The 21,742-nt window shown below is 41.6% G+C and overlaps 1 protein-coding gene across 3 annotated transcripts; it reads right to left on the minus strand.

Annotated features, from left to right (window-relative positions):
* Positions 1 to 139: 139 nt before the first annotated feature.
* xirp1 (xin actin binding repeat containing 1) lies at positions 140 to 10,745 on the minus strand. 3 transcript variants are annotated; one of them, XM_080861387.1, is made up of 5 exons: positions 10,525 to 10,745; positions 8,479 to 8,630; positions 8,222 to 8,263; positions 2,858 to 7,240; positions 2,287 to 2,424 (listed from the first exon to the last, which is right to left on the minus strand). In XM_080861387.1, the coding sequence occupies exons 4-5, from the start codon at positions 7,238 to 7,240 to the stop codon at positions 2,422 to 2,424; spliced, it is 4,386 nt and encodes a 1,461-aa protein (XP_080717513.1). In that variant the 5' UTR covers positions 8,222 to 8,263; positions 8,479 to 8,630; positions 10,525 to 10,745; the 3' UTR covers positions 2,287 to 2,421. The 3 variants fall into 3 exon arrangements, with proteins under 3 accessions (XP_080717511.1, XP_080717512.1, XP_080717513.1); XM_080861385.1 differs by having other exon boundaries at positions 140 to 7,240; positions 10,525 to 10,743; XM_080861386.1 differs by lacking the exons at positions 8,222 to 8,263; positions 8,479 to 8,630; positions 10,525 to 10,745 and adding an exon at positions 7,366 to 8,202 and having other exon boundaries at positions 140 to 7,240.
* Between the last annotated feature and the right edge of the window lie 10,997 nt (positions 10,746 to 21,742).

Below are 21,742 nucleotides of genomic sequence, written 5' to 3' on the forward strand. Positions count from 1 at the left end.
TGGTGATAATGATATGGCTGCTCTGTGGCCATTTGTTATATTTATAATTCAAGGAATGAGAATAAAGAAAAAAATCACCGATAACAGTCACATCTTCTAACCTGTCATTTATTTGACAGTTGTTTAAAACAGAAGAATAAACAGTGCTAACTTTGTGTTTAGCCTTGTTAAAAGATCTTAACACTTTATCATGTGGTTACAGTATAAAATCTATAAGACAAAAAGTTTTTAAAGGTAACATTTTCATGATTTCATGAGTTCAGTTTAAAGACTAACAAAACAGTTTCACTAATAAAACAAAAATGGGATGAAAACACACGTAAATAAAACTGCTTTCCTAAAGTTAAAGGACCGTGGAACGCACTAATAAGTGGCTCGTTCAGTGCGTTTCCTTTGGTGGGCCGAATGTTACAAATACCGTCCCGTCGTCCTTGGTGCTCCTCGACACTTTATCTTCAAAAAAGCGCCCGGACCTTCGCATCAGTGGGGATGTCATGACTTCGTATCTGGTTGGACTAATTTCAAACAGGGCCGATGTTTTACTGTCAGACTGTTTGGTGACGAATGTTGAGGTCCTGGAGGAAACAAATACATTGCCAAAGCCGTCGCTCTCTTCATAAGTTTCACTGACAGTCTTCGTGCCAATTATTCCTGCGGGTTGCTCTGCGGTTTGCACTTCAAGAACACTGACCTTGCGCTGTGGGCCATTTTTTGAAGACTCGGCAGCTGCGGACTCCAGATCGCTGTTCACATTTTGACAACTGTCAGAGCAGCTATTAGTTTTTGGTTTAAATGTTGACATGGTTGGCTTTGGTTGATCACTTGGTTTTCTGGCAGCTGAGTGAATGGAGATGAATGATGGTGAAGACTGAGAGGAAGACTGTCTAATAAGGGGCTTATTGTGCCCTTTTCTCGACACTTCCTCTTTGGAAAGACTTGAATCCAAATCTGTCTGGAGATTTACATCGCTTGTCTCTTTTGTCTGACCTGATTTGGCCTTGCTTGAAACAATGCTTATCTTCCTGATGTTGTTGGCAGGTTGAAAGTTTTGCTCAGATTTCAAAGACTCATCGAACAGCCCCGACAACCCTGCAATGTCGGCCTCAGATTTCAGATTAGACACGGAGTACAGAGCCTTTTTAATCGTCTCTTCGATTTCAAGCAGCTTTGCTAAAGTCTGTTCCTTCAGGTTCATTATTTCCTTGCTTGCTTTTTCCAGATCTTCAAATGCCGTCTCAACTGAGGAGATGCTTTCAAGATCATCATCCTGGGTTTCTGCTTCAACTTTCTTTCCCTCCATTTTACTTTGCTTAGCGTTTCTCCTTGATGTACCCATCCAAGTAGGGACATTCTGGTATAATGTATTCAGTGAAGTGTCATCTACACTGCTGGCCTCTCCCTCTATTTCTTGCACTTGAGACAGGATCCCCTTGAGTTCCTCTCTTTTCCTAAAGTTTTCAAAGATTTCCATGGCTGCCTTTACATTTCCTTTTACAATGTCTTCCATGTGTACAGAGAGCCTTTGTCGTCTTTCATCCTCTGTCTCTCTTGCCTTCTTCTCTCTTAAAACAACTTTATCCTCAAAAGTTGGTTGCTTTTGGTCCGGGTTGTTTTCCTGCACATGGCCCGTAGTGACTGATGTCTGCAGTCCGGGCTCGTGCTGTTTTTCTTGAGGTTTGAGATTTGATTTGTATTCTTGAACAGAAGTCTTTTCTGTCTTTTTATGACCTCTACCGTTATCATCTGTGATTGCTGCCTTCTTGGAAGTGTCTCTGTCCTTTCCTTCAAAGTTATTTAGTGCTGCCTTCGAGCTCGTGTTGATTTCATGCTCACCATCTTCATAACCCCTCATACGTATCTGTATCTCCTCAGCTGCATTGATTTTCTGTTTCACATTTTTCTCTGTTTTCACTTCACTGCTGTTTGACACGGTCATTTTGCAGTCTGATTTCCTCTCTGTGAGTTGTGCTGTTTCCTGTTTCTTGCTGCTTTCCTGAGCCTTTGGCTTGATTGGCAGATATACATTTGCTTGATTTGCGACTTGCATTTCTTCACTAACACATTTTTGTTGTTGGTATGTTTCATGTGAGCATTGTTTACTGAGTTTTCCATGCGTTGTAGTTTCTTGGCTACCCACAGAGCAAAACGACTGGCTTTGTTTTGGACGAATTACTACACTTTTTGTATTTTCTTTAACAGGGCAGGAAACTTTGTTAGGTGATGTATTTGGTTCTTCCACAACTACAGATTTTATCCATTGTGGCTTTGGTGGTAAAGCTGGCTTCTGCTCCTGTGGTTTCTCAGTCTTTTGAGGCAGTGGAGGTGGACTTGGCCTTTCAGAGCGGGGTGATTTAGAGGTTCCATTTGCTACGGGGTTGGGAGCTGAATTCTGTGTTGTAATAGATGGTTGTCCTTCACAGGTTACTGAAATTGAAGGAGATAATTTTGCGTCAGATGGAGGCACAGGCACCACAACACACTGCTTGTGAACAGTCTTGCTCCTCTCTGAACAAGCCCTGCCTGAATTTCTGTATATCATGGCAGCTTTATAGTCTCCTTTGGATACATTTACGCTAGACTTCTCAAGAGATTTGAGAGCCAATTGCACATTACCGCTTATAATATTTTCCTTATCTAGGAGCTTCTGCTCTGTCGCTGCACTCTGCAGCGCTCTAATAGCTGCTTTCACATCTCCTCTGATAACTTGTTCTGTCTCATCTTCAGTTGTCTGACTATTAAACTCGCAACTTACAAAAGGTGGCAGTGATTCTGGGGCACTATTACTGTCTATAGCTGCAATCTGTTGACAAGCCTCAAAGGAGATATGGCTTTCTTGAGCTTTCTCTGTATCACTGACCTTCGGAGAAGTCCTGATTTGCTGGCATCTTGAGGAGGACGAACATGTTGATTGTGCCACTGTTGATGAGCTTTCCTCTTGTGCGGACATATTCAGGTTGTATATTTTTCCAGGAATGATGACTTCCCGCTCTACTTGCATGCTTTGCTGCTTTGCCATTTCAAGAGACCTTTTAGCTGCTTTTACGTCTCCAGATATAATGACTTCTTTTTGTGCTTGGTTTCCTTCGCTTTCAGGACCTTGAGCTGACAGGTCCATGTCATAAATAGTTCCAGGTGTAATGACCTCCCGCTCCACACACATACTCTGTTGCTTTGCACGTTCTAATGATTGCATTGTTGCCTTGACATCTCCAGGGACAATTTCCTCCTTTGGTACACAGCTGTCAACACTGATAGAGCACTCTGATGAAAAAACCTTTTTGGTGTTCTTTACGTCCCCTGGTAAAACATCAGAAATTGTTCGTTCTGCCTGTTCTTTTTGCTGATAGAGGCTTCTCTTTGCTTCCCTCACACCCCCCTGAACTGTTTCAATCTGTTCCTTAGTCAGAAGGCTCTGATCAGCTTCGTCTTCAGACACCTCGGTGTGAAGACTTTTGAGATAATGCAGATCTCCCTTTTCAATGCAGCTTTTGTACAAATTCACATTTCCCTTCTCTGTTTCGTCCACTCTGCACGACGCTGCTATCCTCTGACAACTGGCAGTAGCTAACAAATTTCCAATTGTAGACTGGACATCTCCCCTCTCTGTAACCAGACTCTCGGTTTTGATTTCGTAATTGCAGATGAGTGAATAAACGGACATCTCTGCTTGTCCCGCTGCAGTCTCTTGCAATATTATTCCCTTTTTCAAATTATTTTGTGGAATGAGCAAGTCATCAATTACCTGGGCAATGTTTTGTAGTCTTTGATCGTGTTCGATGTTGACTGTGCCGGTCGCCTGGGAGACTGGAAGCTCGACTACTGTTATGTTAACTTTACCTTTTTCAGTTTCTCTCAGAAGAGTTACTTGTGGTTTGAGAGTCGGTCTGACCAAGAGCTGTAGCATGATGTTCCTGATGTTACCCTCAACAACATCCTCTTTCTCAATCTGCACCCCTTCTTTGTTTTCAAACATGTATTTTGCCATGTTAACATTTCTGCTGCCATCTGCCTCTATTATGATGCCGCTTGAGTGAACAAAAGCATTTTCATTCAAATACGAAAGGGTATCAGCCACACTGTTGGCGGTGATTTTGTCTAGTGGAGTGGTCTCAAAGAGCCAGGTGGTGCACTTCACATCAGCTTTTGGGATATCTTTAGCACTTTGCACTGTGGTTTCTTCTGGCTCCTTAATTTTGTCCAGGGGCTGCGATTCAAAGAGCCAGGTGCAGCGTTTCACATCTCCCTTCTGGCTATCTTCCCTGTGGACTGCTTTTACTGGACCCTGCTCCTGAGGCTCCCCTTTCAGGCTGTCAATTGTTTGATTCTCAAAGAGCCAGGTGGAGGTCCTGACATCGCCACGCTGCACATCAGTGACACTAACCATTCTCACAAACTTCTTGCACTGCTGCTCAGATTCAAATAATTGTTTATTTAGCTGCACATTACTGCTTCCAAAGTCTTCAGTCACCCTGACTGAGAGCTCATCTCGACTCGTAAGGGAGTCAAGAGGTTGTGTCTCAAATTTCCACCTGGCTGATTTAACGTCTCCTTTCTTGACGTCCTCCTGGGTGACAGCTCGTATGACGTAAACTTCATTCTCCGCCTTGATGGCATCGAGTGGTTTTGTCTCAAACATCCACCTTGCTCCTCTTACGTCACCACTCATTACCTCTTCCTTTTTTAGAGTTGTAACTTCATGAAACTGGCCCTCTTTGTCTCTGATGGCATACAGTGGCAGGGACTCAAACATCATAGTGCTTGACTTCACGTCTATATTGCTCACAGGCTGCTCCACATTGACCCAATTCTGCTCAACGGGTTCATCGTGAATTTTATCCAGTGACGATGTTTCAAATATAAACTTTTTCTTCTGGACATCACCACTTTCAATACTCTCAACCCTTGGCGTATTTGTGTCATTGTTGTCCTTGTTGATCTGGCTCATGGGGCAGTTCTCAAACATCCAAGTAAATTTATTTACAGAACCTTTCTCGATTTGTTCTCCTTGGTTCTGCTGATCAGATGCTGCCATGATTTCTGATCCTATTTCGTCAAGAGACTGGGATTCAAAGAGTTCTTTGACTCGCGAAACTTCCCCTGACTGAAAGTTCACTTGGCTGACACATCTCAGATTTTGGTCTGAATTTGTATCCTTTCTTATTCTGTCCAAGGCCTCTGTTTCAAAAAGATGTTTCACAGTTTGAACACCAACCTCTGATTGGACTGAATCTCGTATGGTGCTGCATAGCTTCAAATTGTACTTTTCCCCATCTTTGATGCTATCTAGAGGCTGTGACTCAAAAAGCCATGTAATGGACTTGACATTGGTATCTTCAATGGCTTCTTTATCCTTTGCTTTTTCGGATTTGTCATACAAAATGTCCATTGGCTGTGTTTCAAACAACCATTTACAGGTCTTCACGTCACCTTTATGCGGCTCCTCCTCCAAAGAAGAGTTTTGCTTTGTCTGATTGAACTTTGAATGAATCCCATCAATTGTCTGTGTTTCAAAAAGCCACTTTGCCATTTTGACATCACCTGTGTTGTCTTCCTGTCTTGTGATGCCTTTGATTACTTCCACATTTCCTTTTCCTTCTACCAGTTGGTCTAACGGCTTCGTCTCAAACATCCACTTATACTTTTTGACTTTCCCTTGAGTGAATTCCTCTCGGCTGACTGTTGTAACCTTATGAAGGTTTCCAGAGCTGTCTTTTATTGCATATAATGGAGTTGTTTCAAATATTTCTCTGTTACCTTTTACATTTCCAACTGCAATAGACTCTTCGTTCTCGGTAATCTCCTCCCCAGAAGGAGCAATTTTGCTCAAAGGAATTTTTTCAAAAAGTTCTTTGAATCCCTTCACGTCACCTTTTTCAATCACTTGTTCTTTTAATGAAGTGCTCTTTTGAATGCTGCAGCTTTCAAATAACTGTTTTTTGTCTTTTACTTCACCTTGTTCTTCAGCTGAAAGGGTAATTTTCTTCAGGCTCCCGACTTCATAGCTATCACTAAGCGTCTCCATGGGCTGCGTTTCAAACAGCCAAAGGGAGGTCTTGACATCTCCCCCAATTACGTCTCCCTTTTCCAAAGACTTTTCTGCCATGTTTCCTGCTGCCAGTGGTTTCATTTCAAAGAATTTCTTCTTGTTGATGACATCAACCTCTCCTGTGCACTCAGCTATGGCTCCTTCAAATGTGTTCTCTCCTACAACCTCAGGTATTCTGTCAAATGACTCAGTTTCAAACATCCACCTCTTCCGGTCAACACCTCCTCGTTGACCCTCCTCTAGCGATATGCCCCGAATTATTTTCACGACATCAGTTCCCTTACTGATCAGGTCCAAAGGCTGGGTTTCAAAAAGCCAGCGGGCAGTGCAAACACCACTACTGTCGATCTCCTCCCTGCAGATGGATTTAATCTCATGCATATTGCCACTGTTGTCTCTGATAGCACAGCAAGGTTCTGCCTGAAACAGTTTCACGGTCTTTTGGACATCACCTTTCAGCTCCTGAAGCTCAGACCTCAGTTTCAGGAAACTATGATCTTCAATAGAGTTGCAGCGCCCCAAGTCACTCAGTGCTTTAGACTCAAAAAGCAGACGAGTTCCTCTTACATCCCCAGGCTGTACAGGTTCTTTCAGCACTGCCTCAACTAGTTCACCCTCTTCATTTACGGATCTATTTAAGGAATCCAAGGGCTGGGTCTCAAACAACCACATTGATGTTCTCACATCCCCCCTGACAGAAATCTGCCTTTTGGCAGACTGTAGTTGGGTGCTGTCAATATGTTCAAACATCGAGGAGGTGCTTCTTACATCTCCACCTTTTAACTCCTCATTATCCATCAGCTTTTTGGTTGAATGAGGATCTCCAATACTGTCCAGAGTCCAGTTCTCAAAGATCCACCTCATGGATTGCACTTCCCCCTGATAAGCTGCATCTGCTGCCTGAGTGTTTTCTGACTGCACTGCCTTCATGATCTCATCATCCACTGCATCATCAAGACTTGCCCGTAAGTCTGGGTGGATGTGTTTAAAGAGCCTCTTCAGCTCATTTTTCTGCCGTTGCTGGTAGAATGTGGAGAAGGTTTCTTTAGGTGGAGGCAGGGGAAGGCTACTTAACGATGAAGGCCCTTCATAGTTGAGAGGTCTAGGTGGTACTGGGGGAGGTGGGGGGAAGGGCAAGTCATCTTCTTCAGGAGATGATTGTAAAACTGTGACTTTTCTGGTCTGGTCAGCCATCTTGAAACAATAAAAGAAATTCAAGAATATTATCAGGATCTAGTGATCTAGTCAACAAAAAGAGCATTAAAACAATACATGCAAATATTAGAATGACATGCATAGCAAGGAAAGCCATACTTTACCTTCTTTTATGCTCGCTTCGCTTCTTTTATGCATTTTCACCCCAAACCATCCTCAGTCACACCAGGGTTACCAAAAACACTTCACAGCTGTTAGTAGGCAAATATCACACATACACGCCGCCGAGGCTGCTAGTGTGGCTAGTTGTTTTTAACTTTTTTAGGTGAAAACAAGCGAAAACATTGTTAAATTTAAATCTGCATTAAGTTTTTTTTCTGGCTGCAGTGTAAACTAGGGTTGGGCATTGTTAAGTTTCAGACAGGCTGCCATCAGTCAACCAGCTATTGTTGATATGTTCACAGAGATATGCCACATGCACTGATAGAGACGCTTGTTGAAACAGGAAAACAAAAACAAAAAACAGAATACAAAAACACCTAATAGAGATGATTCACTTTCAATCCCAAAATAAACATTCAGAAGAAATAACAAAAGCTAGATTTTGTGTTGTTGGTGTCCATGGAGAACCAGCAACTCACTGGTATAATGATTACCCTTGATCTTTACTATTCTGATGGAGATACTCTGTGTCTGTGTTCAATTCTGTGCTGGAGCTCAGCTCAACAGAAAGGATGGAGGCACCACCTTGTGGTCATTCTCAGTTTTTCAACATAACAACATAACTACATACAACTACAATTAATTACAAACCAGAAAAATTTAAACAAAAATAAATTATCTAAATGATTTAAACATACCTGACCCTTTGTGAAAAAGTAACATCCTGAATGTTGCATTTAATGTGAGCTCGTAGGTTTACTGTGTGTTTGATGGTGGAAGCAAAGACTTAGATGCACAGCACACAATACTGAGAAACCACATTCTCCTGTAAAGGTTTCTAAATGACGTATACTGTACCTTACTGTTTTTAGCCCCTTTTCCTAGTGTACCAATGAATTCCTGTTAAACAAAAGCAAAGAGTGATTTAAATCAGTTTGAATCACACAGAACTTTATTATTTGTTAAATATATCCATTAGCACTGTGTTCCACACATTTCAAACATGCACTAAAGTGTTGAGGCGCTCCTGTTGTGACCTAGCACACAGAAAATTCCCCATTGAAGCCTTTGACCTCACTTTGTGGGGAGGAATGAGAAGCATTTCAGGAACTCACTGGTTGTGTTGGGCCTCCTGTGGTGTCAGTGGCTGCTGTTCTTGACAGATAGAGAGTTGATCTGTCTCTCACTGAGAAGGAAGTAGATGTTCTGTCTCTGGTTTGTCTCGTTGGGGTGCCCCCTTTAGTCAGTGAAGAGCTGTATTTGTCCTCTGCAAGAGCAAGATCCGACATCAAATTAATGTTGACTTCTTTATTAGATTTGCCCAATAATACATCTGGAGTCTTGGGATTTCTAGTTTAAACCTAGTGGCACACACATGCATAAAAGTGGAACAACAGGATACTGCTGTATCCTATAATAAGCAAAGCTGTGCGTGTCCAGTGTCAGCAACAAGTTGAATGATAACGCTGTGTCTGTGTATTTTTAGTTATGGTGGAATCTGTCTTATCACTGTTGTAGCTTCCTGTTACCTCATGGATTCTAGTTCACATGCATTATGCCATGAAACAGCATATGTTTTAGTAAAGAGAGATATTGTAACAATCAAGTCAGATTACGAGCTTTGATCCCCGGGAGATAAATAGGCCCACACAGCCCTCCCTGCTGCACAGGACTATCATCAAAATGCATTCCACGGATTGACCATGACACCCAAGAAGAAGAAAAAACAGCAACTGCTAGCTCAGCTTGAGGGACACAGATTGTTTGCACATTGTTTGAATGGGCTCTCTCCCATCAAACCATCAACACCTGACCAAAAGAATGCAACAGCCCAGCCCAGTAAACCACATGCATGTTCTGAAACTGATTTTTGTTTATGCAAAAAAACACCCTGCAATCAGACTGTATTAGCTGAAATTTGTTCCTCAGCTGGAGTTAAGTAAATATAATGAGTTTAGAAAAAAAATCAACAGCAGCATCATGAAAAATATGTTCAGAGGTCAACAGCACAGTATGCTGCACAGGCCATCCAGCTGTAACTAATGGCCAGATTTAAACACACCTCCCTTTTCACGCACTAAGCCCTGACGGGACAAAAGGATGGCCTGGCGAGCCGGCGCCTCTCACGAGTCTGGACTTAAAGCATTTTCACAGATGGGTGAGCAGACAGAATCATGCAACCGACTGCCATGCCCCCCCATGAAAGTCCTCACCCAGTAAACCGAGAGGTCAACTGTCACTCATCATCGACGTGTGTTCACAAACATCCACGCAAACTTGTCTCGACAGAGGAAATAATGAAAAGACTCATTCTTACAGACTCGAAAATGAAATTAAGCGTCAATGACACAACTGGAAACTTTTTTCAGTGATTCCAGCGTTTTCTGAGCAATGTCTGCCAACATCTCTTTGATCTGGGTTAATTCTTCAGGAATGAAGAGGAGCTATTAGCAGCATGCTAATGGGAGGAAATTTTGGGATGCTGGCAGCTGTACAAATGATGGTTAAATGCAGCTGGCATTTGTTCTTCACCACCACCGCAGCCTTTTACCTCCATCAGCTGTTGGCAATTGTAGCTACATTCATAGACTGTAATGAAAACCAACATCTCAAAGGACAACTTGTATTATAGGGTCCCAGATCCCCCATATAGCACTGTGTGTTACACCATTTGCCTACTTCTAGGAGTTCATTTTTTCCCCTTCATTTGATTTTCATTTTCCAATGTTTCTGAAGATATAGAGAAGAAAACAGACTGACTGTCTAACATATGACTTCCAGTTTCCACCATTTGTTTGAAACTTGAGGGATAGCGTACCGATGGGGTCTGACGGTTGATGAGCACTTAACACTTAATGAAGAGAGCATTATATTCATAAATTACTGCCTTTATAGCTCAGTCATAAAAAGACAGGAGCAAAATTGCAAATTTCAGAATTTTCTATACTTTGTGATTGCTGTTGAAAAAAATCTGTTTTTCCAGTACAACTTCATCTTGTCTCAACAATAACAGCATGAAATTTGACAAAATAAAGTCCAGTAATACAAAACATGTACATCCAGAAACCTTTCTCTGTCATTATATAGTGCTATTGTCATTTTACTGTAGCGGCACAGTCACGCTATTTGGCCTCATATGAAGAAAGTTAATAAATACTCACTAAAACACCATCCAGCGTTGTTTCCCTGTGTATTTCTGCTGTGTTCACTCCCAGGACCCCTGTGATGTGTGATGTGTAGTAGAGCCTGTCTCCTCTTTCAGTGCTCTCTGTGACTGAACTCTTTCTAGTCCCGTGGCCTTGGTGACAGCTGATTTTTATCAGTGCCTGCTGCCCCAGTGGAAGACTTTGGCTATTTTGGGATGGTGGGCTGGCTGCTGCTACTCGCCTGAGTCAATCACCTCTGTTAGTCACTGTTGGATTGGGACACCCCTCATTTCCACAGATACATTGTCACCTGCTATAACAGGAACTGGGTGGGACCAATAGTATGTGTGTCAGTGGGTGCTCGGCAGCCAATATATTGAAAGAAAAAATACAGACAAATGGTCCTATTTTGGTAAGTTCTACTTGGGTCCTGGCATTCATGAGGATGTCACTCACACGCCTAAACAGTGTTTTTGGCCAACATACACCTTCAAGTGTCCCATTGGACAGAACAATGTACACCCCCCGCACTGCCAAACGTACTCATGAACAGCTCAAGGAACATGACACAGATCCAAAGGACCTGATCTGGCCTCCAAACTGCCCTGATCTCAGTCCAGTCTTTTAAAATGCTAATTCTCACTCTCTTTTTCCACACTACCTACACTTTAAGTATCACTAGGACAAAATCTCACCCTAAATTCAACAGAATTAGATGGCAAACGCTGGGAAATTACACCATAAGCCATGGGCTGTATTATGAAATGCTACCAAATATTTCAGCTTTATTTTGGAACAAACACAGCTGACGTTACTGGTTGTTCCTTACTTATACCAGGTTCATCACAGGGTAAGGACGTCAGTATTGCTGAAGCAATATCAGCAATGTGTCACGGACAGGCATGGCTCAGAGGGCCAAGGCCTGCGTCACGGTCAGAACTGGTGGTGACACTCTCAGTTCTATCTTAAGCATGTGTGCCGGGCACATAGTTATGCATTTACAACACTACATCCTTGTCTTTATTTAGCTTCTTTTTCCTCCCACCATCAAACACCACATGGGTTGCCACTGCTTCGTAAACTCGGTCAGGATTTACATGGTGACACTTTAAATACTAGGCCTTGATCCTGAACTGTTTGCTCTGTGGCAACCTAATATAGATTCATTTGATACGCTTGAGAACTGCTGTTTGACATGCAAAGATGAATGTGCCTACATTCATATTTCAAAGAACTGTCAGGAACATATATATTAAACAGCTTGAGAAGTGTCCACTCGTCTTACCTTACATGACAATGAACCTCAAAGCTTCAAGGAAACTCTGGCACCCATCCCTTATCCCGTCCTAGATGTCAGTGATTGTAGTAAATATGAAATAAAGTACCACTGCTCACCAGGCAAGTGTCTGCGTGCTCTGTCATGAAACTCTGGAAGCCCATTCACAGCCCTTCTTCCACCCACTTGAGTGGCTTTCTGTGGATAAACAGCACATTATGTTGTCAAGAGAATTATAACAGACAATATATGATTGTTTTGTGTCTCATTTTGGTGGGTGTGGAGTCGGGCTGTCGAGACTTAAAATAGAGGGAGCTTAAAATCCATGATAGCTGGGTTAAGAGTTGGATGACACTCATGTCACTTTCAGTAACACATAGCCAGGAAAGATATGCAGGATTAGTAAGCTTCACTATTAACTGGTCCAGATTTTTTTCTTCTTTTTTTTTACACAAATAGAGTAACTGCCTGGTTCTGGATGTAAAGTGCAAACATATCAGGTGAGTGGTTCAACAACAGTCACCTCAAGGTGCTTTAAGACCCTACAATAATACAGAGAAAACCCCAACATTGCACTTGGCGACAGTGGGAAGAAAAAACTCCCTTTTGACAGGAAGAAACCTTTAGCAGAACCAGGCTCACATCACGTGCTTGTGTCATTTGGATGACCAGCACTGTATTGTAACACTACTTGTAACTGCTCAAGTAGGCAGCTGACACACCTGTGTAGCTGTGTCCTTAAGAAAAGTGTTATGACTTCTCCTGTCCTGCAGAGGGTAGTCTCTCACTGTGACACTGTCAGTTTCAGATGCCATGTTCAGCCGAGGGCTGCTGCTGAAGCACTGCTGCAGGGTAGCTTTGGACTCGAACAGGGCGCACAGAGCTTTGGTGCCCGTAGCCTCCTTCTGAGGAAGGAACTCCATGGAGCGACTCCTGGAAAGATTAGAGCGCCTTCCTGAGCCCCAGAGGACCACATTCTCTCTGCTGTCCCCTCTTCTCCATCCGCCATCCACCCAGCTTTCCGACAGCTAAAGAGAGTAGTTGATTTTTATGTGTTTTTTCAGTTTTAGCAGTATTTCCATTTAACAAACACAAGTGTAGACACCTACCTCAAGATTCTGCTCTGCCCTATCAGGACTCCTTAGGTCAGAGCAGCTTTGGTAACTATTAGGACAAATTTAATACCAATATATATTAACAGATGAGTGAATGAAGACAACACACAGTCAGTAAACGTTGCCAGCACCTGTGAATAATGTAAATAAACTGTAAATGTCACAAGTTTGTGCCTCAGTAGAACTTACTGTTGCACCAGTTGAGAGACAGACTTTCTCTTCCAGCTGGGGGAAACTGCATTGACCCACGACTTTTCCTGAATCCCAGAAAGACTCTTCAAGGACTGGGTCCTCCTCAGGCCAAAAACCTCCATTGTATTCTTTTAAACAACAGCTGCAATTTAAAGCAACAGCATTTTTTCACCAAACTGCAAGCTTTTAAAACCAGGCTGTCATTTAAATCAGAATAGATCAAATCCACAAATGTTTTCCTTTGACTCATCAATAAACTCTAAATCTGACGTTCTTAAATTCAAGTACATAACTGAGGTTTAACTTCTTTTGAGTTATTATACAATAGACACTGACACTGACAGTCATCTGACTCTGTTAATGTTTATGAATTTATGCACTCAAGCAGCAAACCCAGAGTCCTGGCTCGAGATGCCGTCTTATAACAGTGTGATACATACACGACTGCTGTAGCTGAAAGGACATTTAATGCTTTCAAATAAGAAAGAAAGAAAGAAAGAAAGAAAGAAAGAAAGAAAGAAAGAAAGAAAGAAAGAAAGAAAGAAAGAAAGAAAGAAAGAAAGAAAGAAAGAAAGAAAGAAAGACATCTTAATTCTGGACAGAGAATTCATATTCACATATATATATTCTGTCTGACTCACATATGAGATGCCGCTCCGTCAGCTACAAAGCAGTTACAATAACGTTGCAATAATAATGATGCAAATAATGTTTTTTTTACCTAAAAGAAATCTAATAAATATTCAGCTCCAAACCTGAAAAGAAGAAGAAGTTGTCACCACTGCATTTCTGTCTTTCCGTCTTACTCGTGGTTTAGGAGCATCTCTCACAAGACACAGCAATTCTGGTGGTCAAAGTCCTCAAACACCTTGTGATTCAAGTCTTCCGGATGTGATATCTGCCATGATAGAATCACCTGATGAATTTGTCTGATGGAGCAATAAAACTCTGATATTTATAAATGAGGAGACATGTACGCCGAGTAAAAAGTCGCATTTCCCAAAATTCTGTTTGTCTTTATTACGCTAAACATATCACCAAAACACATTTTTAGTATCCATGTGTCTGTAAATTGTAATGCTTTCTATTTGATACTTTAAACACTAATGACCATGCTGACAGTTTGAGGCATTCAAAACAGTGAGAAGCCAGAGAGCCGACCTGCGTGACAGCTGGTCCAGTCAGATGTCCGTGCTGAAATGCCTGGCATAGCCGCTGTTACTGGATTCCAAACCAAAACCCAGAGCGGCAGCATTTTATCTGCACCTCTCACGCCTTACCCTAGAAACTGTGTTAGCAGCAGCAAGGGCCACATTCGCCCATCTACTGTTCCTCAGTGTGCTCAAACAGATAACATGTTTAGCTGATTCTGCTGATACCAGTACCAGAAACGCTGACGGTGCTTGTAAGTTGATGATGAACCCATTTCTGTTGATGATTACAGTCTGCTAGTACTCAAAGGGTGATATTATATTTCTAAATTGTTGGCACATACAATTTTATACCCTAATTATCCCAAAGGAATTTTATAGTTCGCAGAGGTTTACAGTTTTATGATGCCTACAACCTGCAAAGGACTCACAGAGCGGCTCTGTCACAATAGGAGAGAGCCGAGGCCTGCATTCACCTGCAACTGCTTTTCTGTGTTTACAAGTGAACGTGATGACATACATATCCACCAGCCACTTTATTAGGTACATCTGTTCAGCTTCTCATTATTACAAATGTCTAATCAGCCAATCATATGGCACCTATTCATTGCTTTCAGGCCTGTAGACATGGTGCATATGAGGTGCTGAAGTTCGAACTGACCATCAGAATGGGCAAGAAAAGTGATTTAAATTACTTTGAACATGCCAGAGGGGCTGGTCTGAGTATTTTTTAAAAACTGCTTTTGGTCTGAAATGGTCTGAAAAATAGAAAATATCCCATTAGTGCATTGTAGATGCTAGAGGTCAGAGGAGCATGGACTGCTTTGCAGTGACAGGAAGCATCGGTAACTCAAATAACCACTGGTTAGAACCAAGAGATGCAGAAGTGCTACTCTGAATGGACATCAAACGATGAAGCGGAAGGGCTGCAGCAGCAGAAGACCACACTGGGTGACACTCCTGTCAGCTACAAACAGAAAACTGAGGTTACATTTTACACTGGCTCGACAAAATTGGCCAATAGAAGAAAAAAAAAGGTTACCTTGTCTGCTGAGTCTCGATTTCTGCTGCAAAATTCGGATGGTAGCATCAAAATTTGGCATAAAGAACATGAAAGCATGGATCCATCCTGCCTTTTATCAACAGTACAGCATGGTGGGGATGGTGTTGGGATATTTTTTTAAACACCTTTGGCCACATAGTAACTGAGGATTGTTTTAAATGTCACAGTCTCCTTGTGTTTATCTATTTATAACCACAATGTGCCCATCGTCTTATGGCTGCTTCCAGCAGGATAATGCACCATTTCACAAACCCTTAACCCTCCTGCCATCCTTTAAAAAACTCACACCCATCACCCTAGGGACCATTCTCAGCCATGCCATAAAAAGACCATATATCCATATTTTATTCCACTTTAAATTAGCCAACCTTGTAAAACTACTTCTCCCTGAAATATTCATGTAAAGTTTTAATTATATTTTCGTTGTTTTAACCCTTCAAATCCCAGTGTTATTACATGAGCGCCCTGTGTTATAAGCCCCAAAAACCAAAAAACGAAACTAAATATTTCCACAAAAAACCAGTTGAAGTAATATGTGATTGTCATTATAAGTAGGCCTTTAGATGGACCAAAGATTGGCACCAACATACATTTTGACCTGCCATTATTTTTTTTGCATTTTTTTTGCAATTTAAAAATTAAAACTTCAAGGCCCTGAGTCTTCATTGACATCCAAGAAAAGAAGAAAAAATAAAATCATATGATGATAATTTGGGGTTGAAAAATAGCGTTTATAATGGAAGTCAATGGGCAGAAAATGGTCCCCAGGGTGATGGGTGTGGGGATTTCTGCTGCTCAGCCATTTTAGGCTGATTTAAGGAATTCACACTGGAATATTAACATTGACAGGTAAAAACTATCCTGTGGCAAGTTTGGTTATATTCCACTGAACACAGTGGAAATGGCAGCCATTTAACACATAGCAGTGGCACAAAAAGGTCCCAAGAAGGCAGGAAGGTTAATAATCTCACACTGGTTTCTTACAGATGACCAGATGACCAGATCTGAATCCAACAGACCACCTTTGGGATTTGATGTAACCGAGATTCTCATCAGGGATGTGCACCTGACAAATCTGCAGGAACTGTTTGATCCTGTCATGTCCATATTGAAAGAAAATCTCTGAGGAATGTTTACAGCACCTGCTATAAATGAAACCATGTTATAAAGAATTAAGAGAGTTGTGAAAGCAAAGGGAGGTGCAACACAAACTTCTCCATGAGCTGTGTTTTTTCATTTTTTATCTTGTTTAAAATGAGTTAAATAAATATTTACTTATCTTTTAGGACAAATTCACAGCAATAACTTTGTTGCTTGTAGTCACACTTCTTGCTTGTAATAGTGATCAAGCTTTCTGTAGCCTTTATAAAAGAAAATGCACAGTTAGCTGACAGCTAGTGGAGCATTTGATAGTTAGAAGTAACACGTTACTGCAGGAGTTGTTTCCTAGCAAAAACAAAGCTATAAAGAAAGTACTCAAATTTATCAGTGGGTGGACAAATGATTAATAAATAAATAAACAAACCTAAATATTTTCCATATGAGATAAATTTGTAAATTGGTAACTGCTGGCCAACAAACAGCAACCCCAAACTGAAAAGAGAGGTGTTTGCTACTTATCTTTGCTGCCCCTATCTGGCCAAAAACAGGAACTGTGAGCTCATTTTGTAAAATACGACGCATTTCACTTTTTATTCTACAAGATCTCACATTTTGCAGCATATTTACCTTCATATGTATTTTGTTGTAGTTTCAGACAGTTTTAAAGTATTCATTATTAAAGGCTCTGAGACAACAACATCAATAAACAAGAAAAGAGCAACCTGCCAAACAATTTATGGTCTTTATGATTTATGGGCGATCGTGGCTCAAAAGTTGGGAGTTCGCCTTGTAATCTGAAGGTTGCCAGTTCGAGCCCTGGCTTGGACAGTCTCGGTCGTTGTGTCCTTGGGCAAGACACTTCACCCGTTGCCTACTGGTGGTGGTCAGAGGGCCCGGTGGCGCCAGTGTCCGGCAGCCTCGCCTCTGTCAGTGCGCACCAGGGTGGCTGTGGCTACAATGTAGCTGCCATCACCTGTGTGTGAATGGGTGGATGACTGAACGTGTTTAGGGTCCTTAGGGACTAGAAAAGCGCTATACAAATACAGGCCATTTACCATGGTTAAGTACCAAATTGTAATGTAGTATTTAGGAATCACATTGTTGGTGCAAAAGAACAGTTTTATGTCTGTCAAACTGTGTTAACTTTGGCATTTTTTGTAAATTCAGCGAACGAAATGAGAAAATATTGTGTGTTTTTGTGACAGGCGGCTAGCAACAACGTGCATTAAGATACAATTTAAAACTGGAGGAAAAGCAGAGATGAGATTCTGAGGCCACCAAAGTGAAATCCCTCCGCCACTTGGCTGCGCCTAGAAATCCTGTCCATAAAAATTATGAACAGAACCGGTGACAAAGGGAAGCCCTGGCGGAGCCCGACTTATTGCCGGCAATGTGAACCAAGCTCTTGCAACGGTTGTGTAGGGATCGAATGACCCATAACAGTGTTAAATGGCTTAACAAAATATAAAGAAATTCAATTAAATTCTATTTTAGTTATATAGCGCCAAATCACAACAAAAGTTGCCTCAAGGCGCTTTATGAGCATCTTGAGGCCTTGAGGCATGAAATGAGGGGTACTTCAATGCTTTTGAACAGAATTGTATTTAGTGTCAGAGCAGATCTGCATGTAGAGCTCTAAAATGACCATACATGTACAAACTATATGAGTAAAAAGAAATAAATTTGTTGTGTAGGTTCAGGAAAAGAAACAAAGATTTCGTTAACTTTATCGGAGTTAACCCTCCGACTCCCCACAACTTTACAAAATAGACCCGAAGGCTTGCTGTCAGGTGTCATTCTGATTCAAATGTACACAAAAAAGACGTTTCCAATATGAAAGTTGTAAGGCCTGAGCCGACCTGAGCGAGGAAAGTGGTTCCTTTAACGTCATCTGTGGACAAAGAAAAGAGACACCAGTAGATGGAGCCAGAGTGCCATCCTTCCCCCCATTTACAATGCAGTAGATGAGTTTAAAGGGCATCATAGTTACTTCCTTGTTTACGGAAAATTGTTGTCATATTTTACAGTTGACCATGTGCTCATGTATAAATCACACCAGTTTTGCAAGAGCAAAAAATGCGTGTGGTCACACAAGCACACACACACACGCACACAAACATATATTCATTGCACATTTAATACTATAGTCTGCTGTGCACAAACACTACAATGCATAGCAGGAACACTGTGGTCAGAAATCACGAAGAGAATTAAAGATTTGTGGTTCTAACAGTGTTAGCCTTTAGCATGTGTTTTGCCAGCTGTAATGGAAGAAGAGAGAGGCAATCAGTGAGCGTGTAGAGGAGGGAGGGGGGGAGTCAGACAGTCTCACCCACACAGTTCCACAGAACAGTCAGTACTGGCCTGAACAGCTGTGAACAGAGCAGGTCTCCTTCCTCCTGCATGCTCCTGCAAAAGCCTCACATGGAGCCACATGTGACAGGCAACACCAACAGCAGAGCACACTGTGCTGGGACTCAGCGAGCACGGGAGCTCCCACTGCAGGGCTGACAGCCAGGCACAATCAGCTGGGGCGACATAAGAAAGGGAACACACACATGCACATGCACACACACAGACACGCTTTGTGCACTCACACAACTTTGGTAGTCTCTAATTGTGAATGCATAATGAAGCTGCTGCAGCACAGACATAAGGAAATATATCTCTACTCAGTGATGCGTTTTACTATGTACCCTGGTGGAAAATGCCTTGTGGGTGCACGATGCATCACTCAGGCAAGTTTTTAAGTTTTGTGAGAAAGGTCACCACAGCTCTCTTGTTGACAAAAGGCTCATTGTTGAAGGGGAGGGGGGTGGGAGATGTCAAACCCAATCATACAGCTGCTTTGCTGTTACAGCTTGAGTCGCTCACATGAAGCTACAGATAAGATCACTTCTCTAGAAAATTGTTGTGCAACCTACTTTGCACTCTGAGCTGCAGCTCGACTCGCATTAAAAAACAGTACTGTAGTGGATGGTGTTTGGGAAATAAGTGTGGAAATATACTCGTGTTATCACATAAAATAGTGTGTTTACGTCCACTATTGCCGCAACTAATGCTGCAGTGATAGTAAGTAAATGCACTTTATTGCAAACATCATTTTATTTTTGCATAAACATTTTATCATTACACACAACCATGACACTTTTTCCATATCAACTGTAGAGCTTAAGCATGTAGAGCACACTCTAACGCTGCCTCAGAGATAACATATCACCCTCTGTGGCCACAGAGACACAGGAAGCTCTCTGGTGTCACCCCCTGAACTGCTAGTACTGCACAGACAAAAGGATGGCAGTTGACCTATCACTTAAGGTGTCACAGTTGCGAAATTTTACCGGTAGTCTTTATCTGTATCTTCAGTGGAGAAGGTGAGACTTTCATTTCTTCTTCTTTTTCCATGAACTGTGAGATTCCACTCTGTGCTCTTTTACAACTTTGTTTATTGCTATTTTGAAATACCACTGGGTACCCAAATATGAAATAATTTACTAGTTTATTTGGGGCTTACAGTTTTACTAAAAAATCAATTTCATAAAGATAAATAGCTAGATGATCAGTGAGTCAGCAGCAGTTCATGGAAAAAATAGCTGGGACCAGTGTAAGATCAGTTATTTTTGACCTGTAAATCATGCAGAGATACTCTGATAAAATCTAAGAATTTAAAAAGTTAGAGCTAGAAATGAGCAGAATAAGCCTTCTAATAATTAAAACCAAGTTTTAGGGGTTGTAGTAGAAAATCCTTTTGAACTTCTAGAGACTAAAATTCTGATGTGATTGCGTCAGACACAAATACCAATTATATGAGATGAGTAAACCTGAAGTAAAGAAGGAAAAAAAGATCACGTAGTAAGCTAAGAACACCACTGATGTTAAAAAAAAAACAACTCGTGATTCTGACAGTGTTGATGCTGCTGATGATGAAGGCAAGCATAGTGATTCACTCACTGTCCTCTAAAATAAAAACGCATGAGCTATATTTGCACTTGTGACCATGGTGACGAAAGGAAATGACATCAGAGGCTGTGTAAAAAAGGAGTCATGTTTACATTTGAAAGAGAGAGAAAGAAAGTTGGAGAATCAATCAATCAATCAATCTATCTATCTATCTATCTATCTATCTATCTATCTATCTATCTATCTATCTATCTATCTATCTATCTATCTATCTATCTATCTATCTATCTATCTATCTATCTATCTATCTATCTATCTATCTATCTATCTATCAGTTTATCAAGGAAGTAACTCTAAGAAAAGAATAAACAATCTCCTGGCAGCACGTGGCTTCAATCCATCTTGCTTTACTACCTGACTGGAAGCAACAACACTCGCCCTGTGACTATCTGATACTTCCTCTTATACCCTGGAAAGCTGAGTGCGGTCTCCTAAAACACAGGCAAATCCTTGAGATAATAACCACAAGCAACAAGGAAGGAGAAACTGGGGCAGACTTCTACATGCCTGAAGCTTTTGTCAGAATTCACCAGCATTATTACTGCTGTATGTGCGCCATCGCTGGCACAGCTTGACTGAAGCCTGTGGCAGCAACCTGAGAGGCTGCCAGAATGTAGGTTAACTTAGGTTATGTAACCTGGAGTGTGAAGTGAAAGAGCAGCAATGTTTGTGCTCTGACTCTCAGACAGGCAATATTCGCAGAATATGGGTGCATGACAATGGTGAGGAAAGCAGCTCAAAAAAACTGAACTGATACTGAGCAGCCACATACAAGTGGCTTTAAATCTGAAAAGTGTAAAGGAATGAGGTCAGGAGTCTGGGTCAGTTTGCACTGCGATGGCTGCATGGATACAGTGAGTAAATACAGGCAGTTGTGAAAGAATGGCTGAATATTAACAAACGTAGGAACAAAAACTCTGACTTTCTCTGCTGCACGGGTGTGAAAAGGATCATCCGCCTGATACATCTGAGGCACACAGTCACACCATGCGTGGTAACAGCCTGCAAAAAGGAACAGGAAACTCCAACTGTATTTGCTCAAATGTATTTTTGTCCAGGCAATGATTGTGCTATAAATAGCCACATGAAGCCTCACATAGCACTTTGATGATGTGTTATGAGTAAGTTGTAGCAATCTCTCTGAGCGGATCCTTCAAGCTGCAAAATCTACCTTGAGTCAAATATCCAGATTCTAATTTTAGCAGCCAAGAACAGACATAATTTCTTTTACGTGCCATTTCTCTGCCCTATAATCTGTCCTGCTGCACTGTCTCTCTGTGTTTACTCTCCACGCAGGTCACACACACACATGCTGCACTACAGTGATCCCAGCCAAAGTGGGTCACTCTCTCGTAACACACTTCCACAGAGTGCT

Source organism: Rhamphochromis sp. 'chilingali' (assembly GCF_963969265.1).
Source record: "Rhamphochromis sp. 'chilingali' genome assembly, chromosome: 16".
NCBI lineage: Eukaryota > Metazoa > Chordata > Actinopteri > Cichliformes > Cichlidae > Rhamphochromis > Rhamphochromis sp. 'chilingali'.

Coding starts and splice junctions, on each gene's coding strand:
- xirp1 (XM_080861385.1), bottom strand. CDS start 7,240: ATGGCTGACCAGACCAGAAAAGTCACAGTTTTACAATCATCTCCTGAA.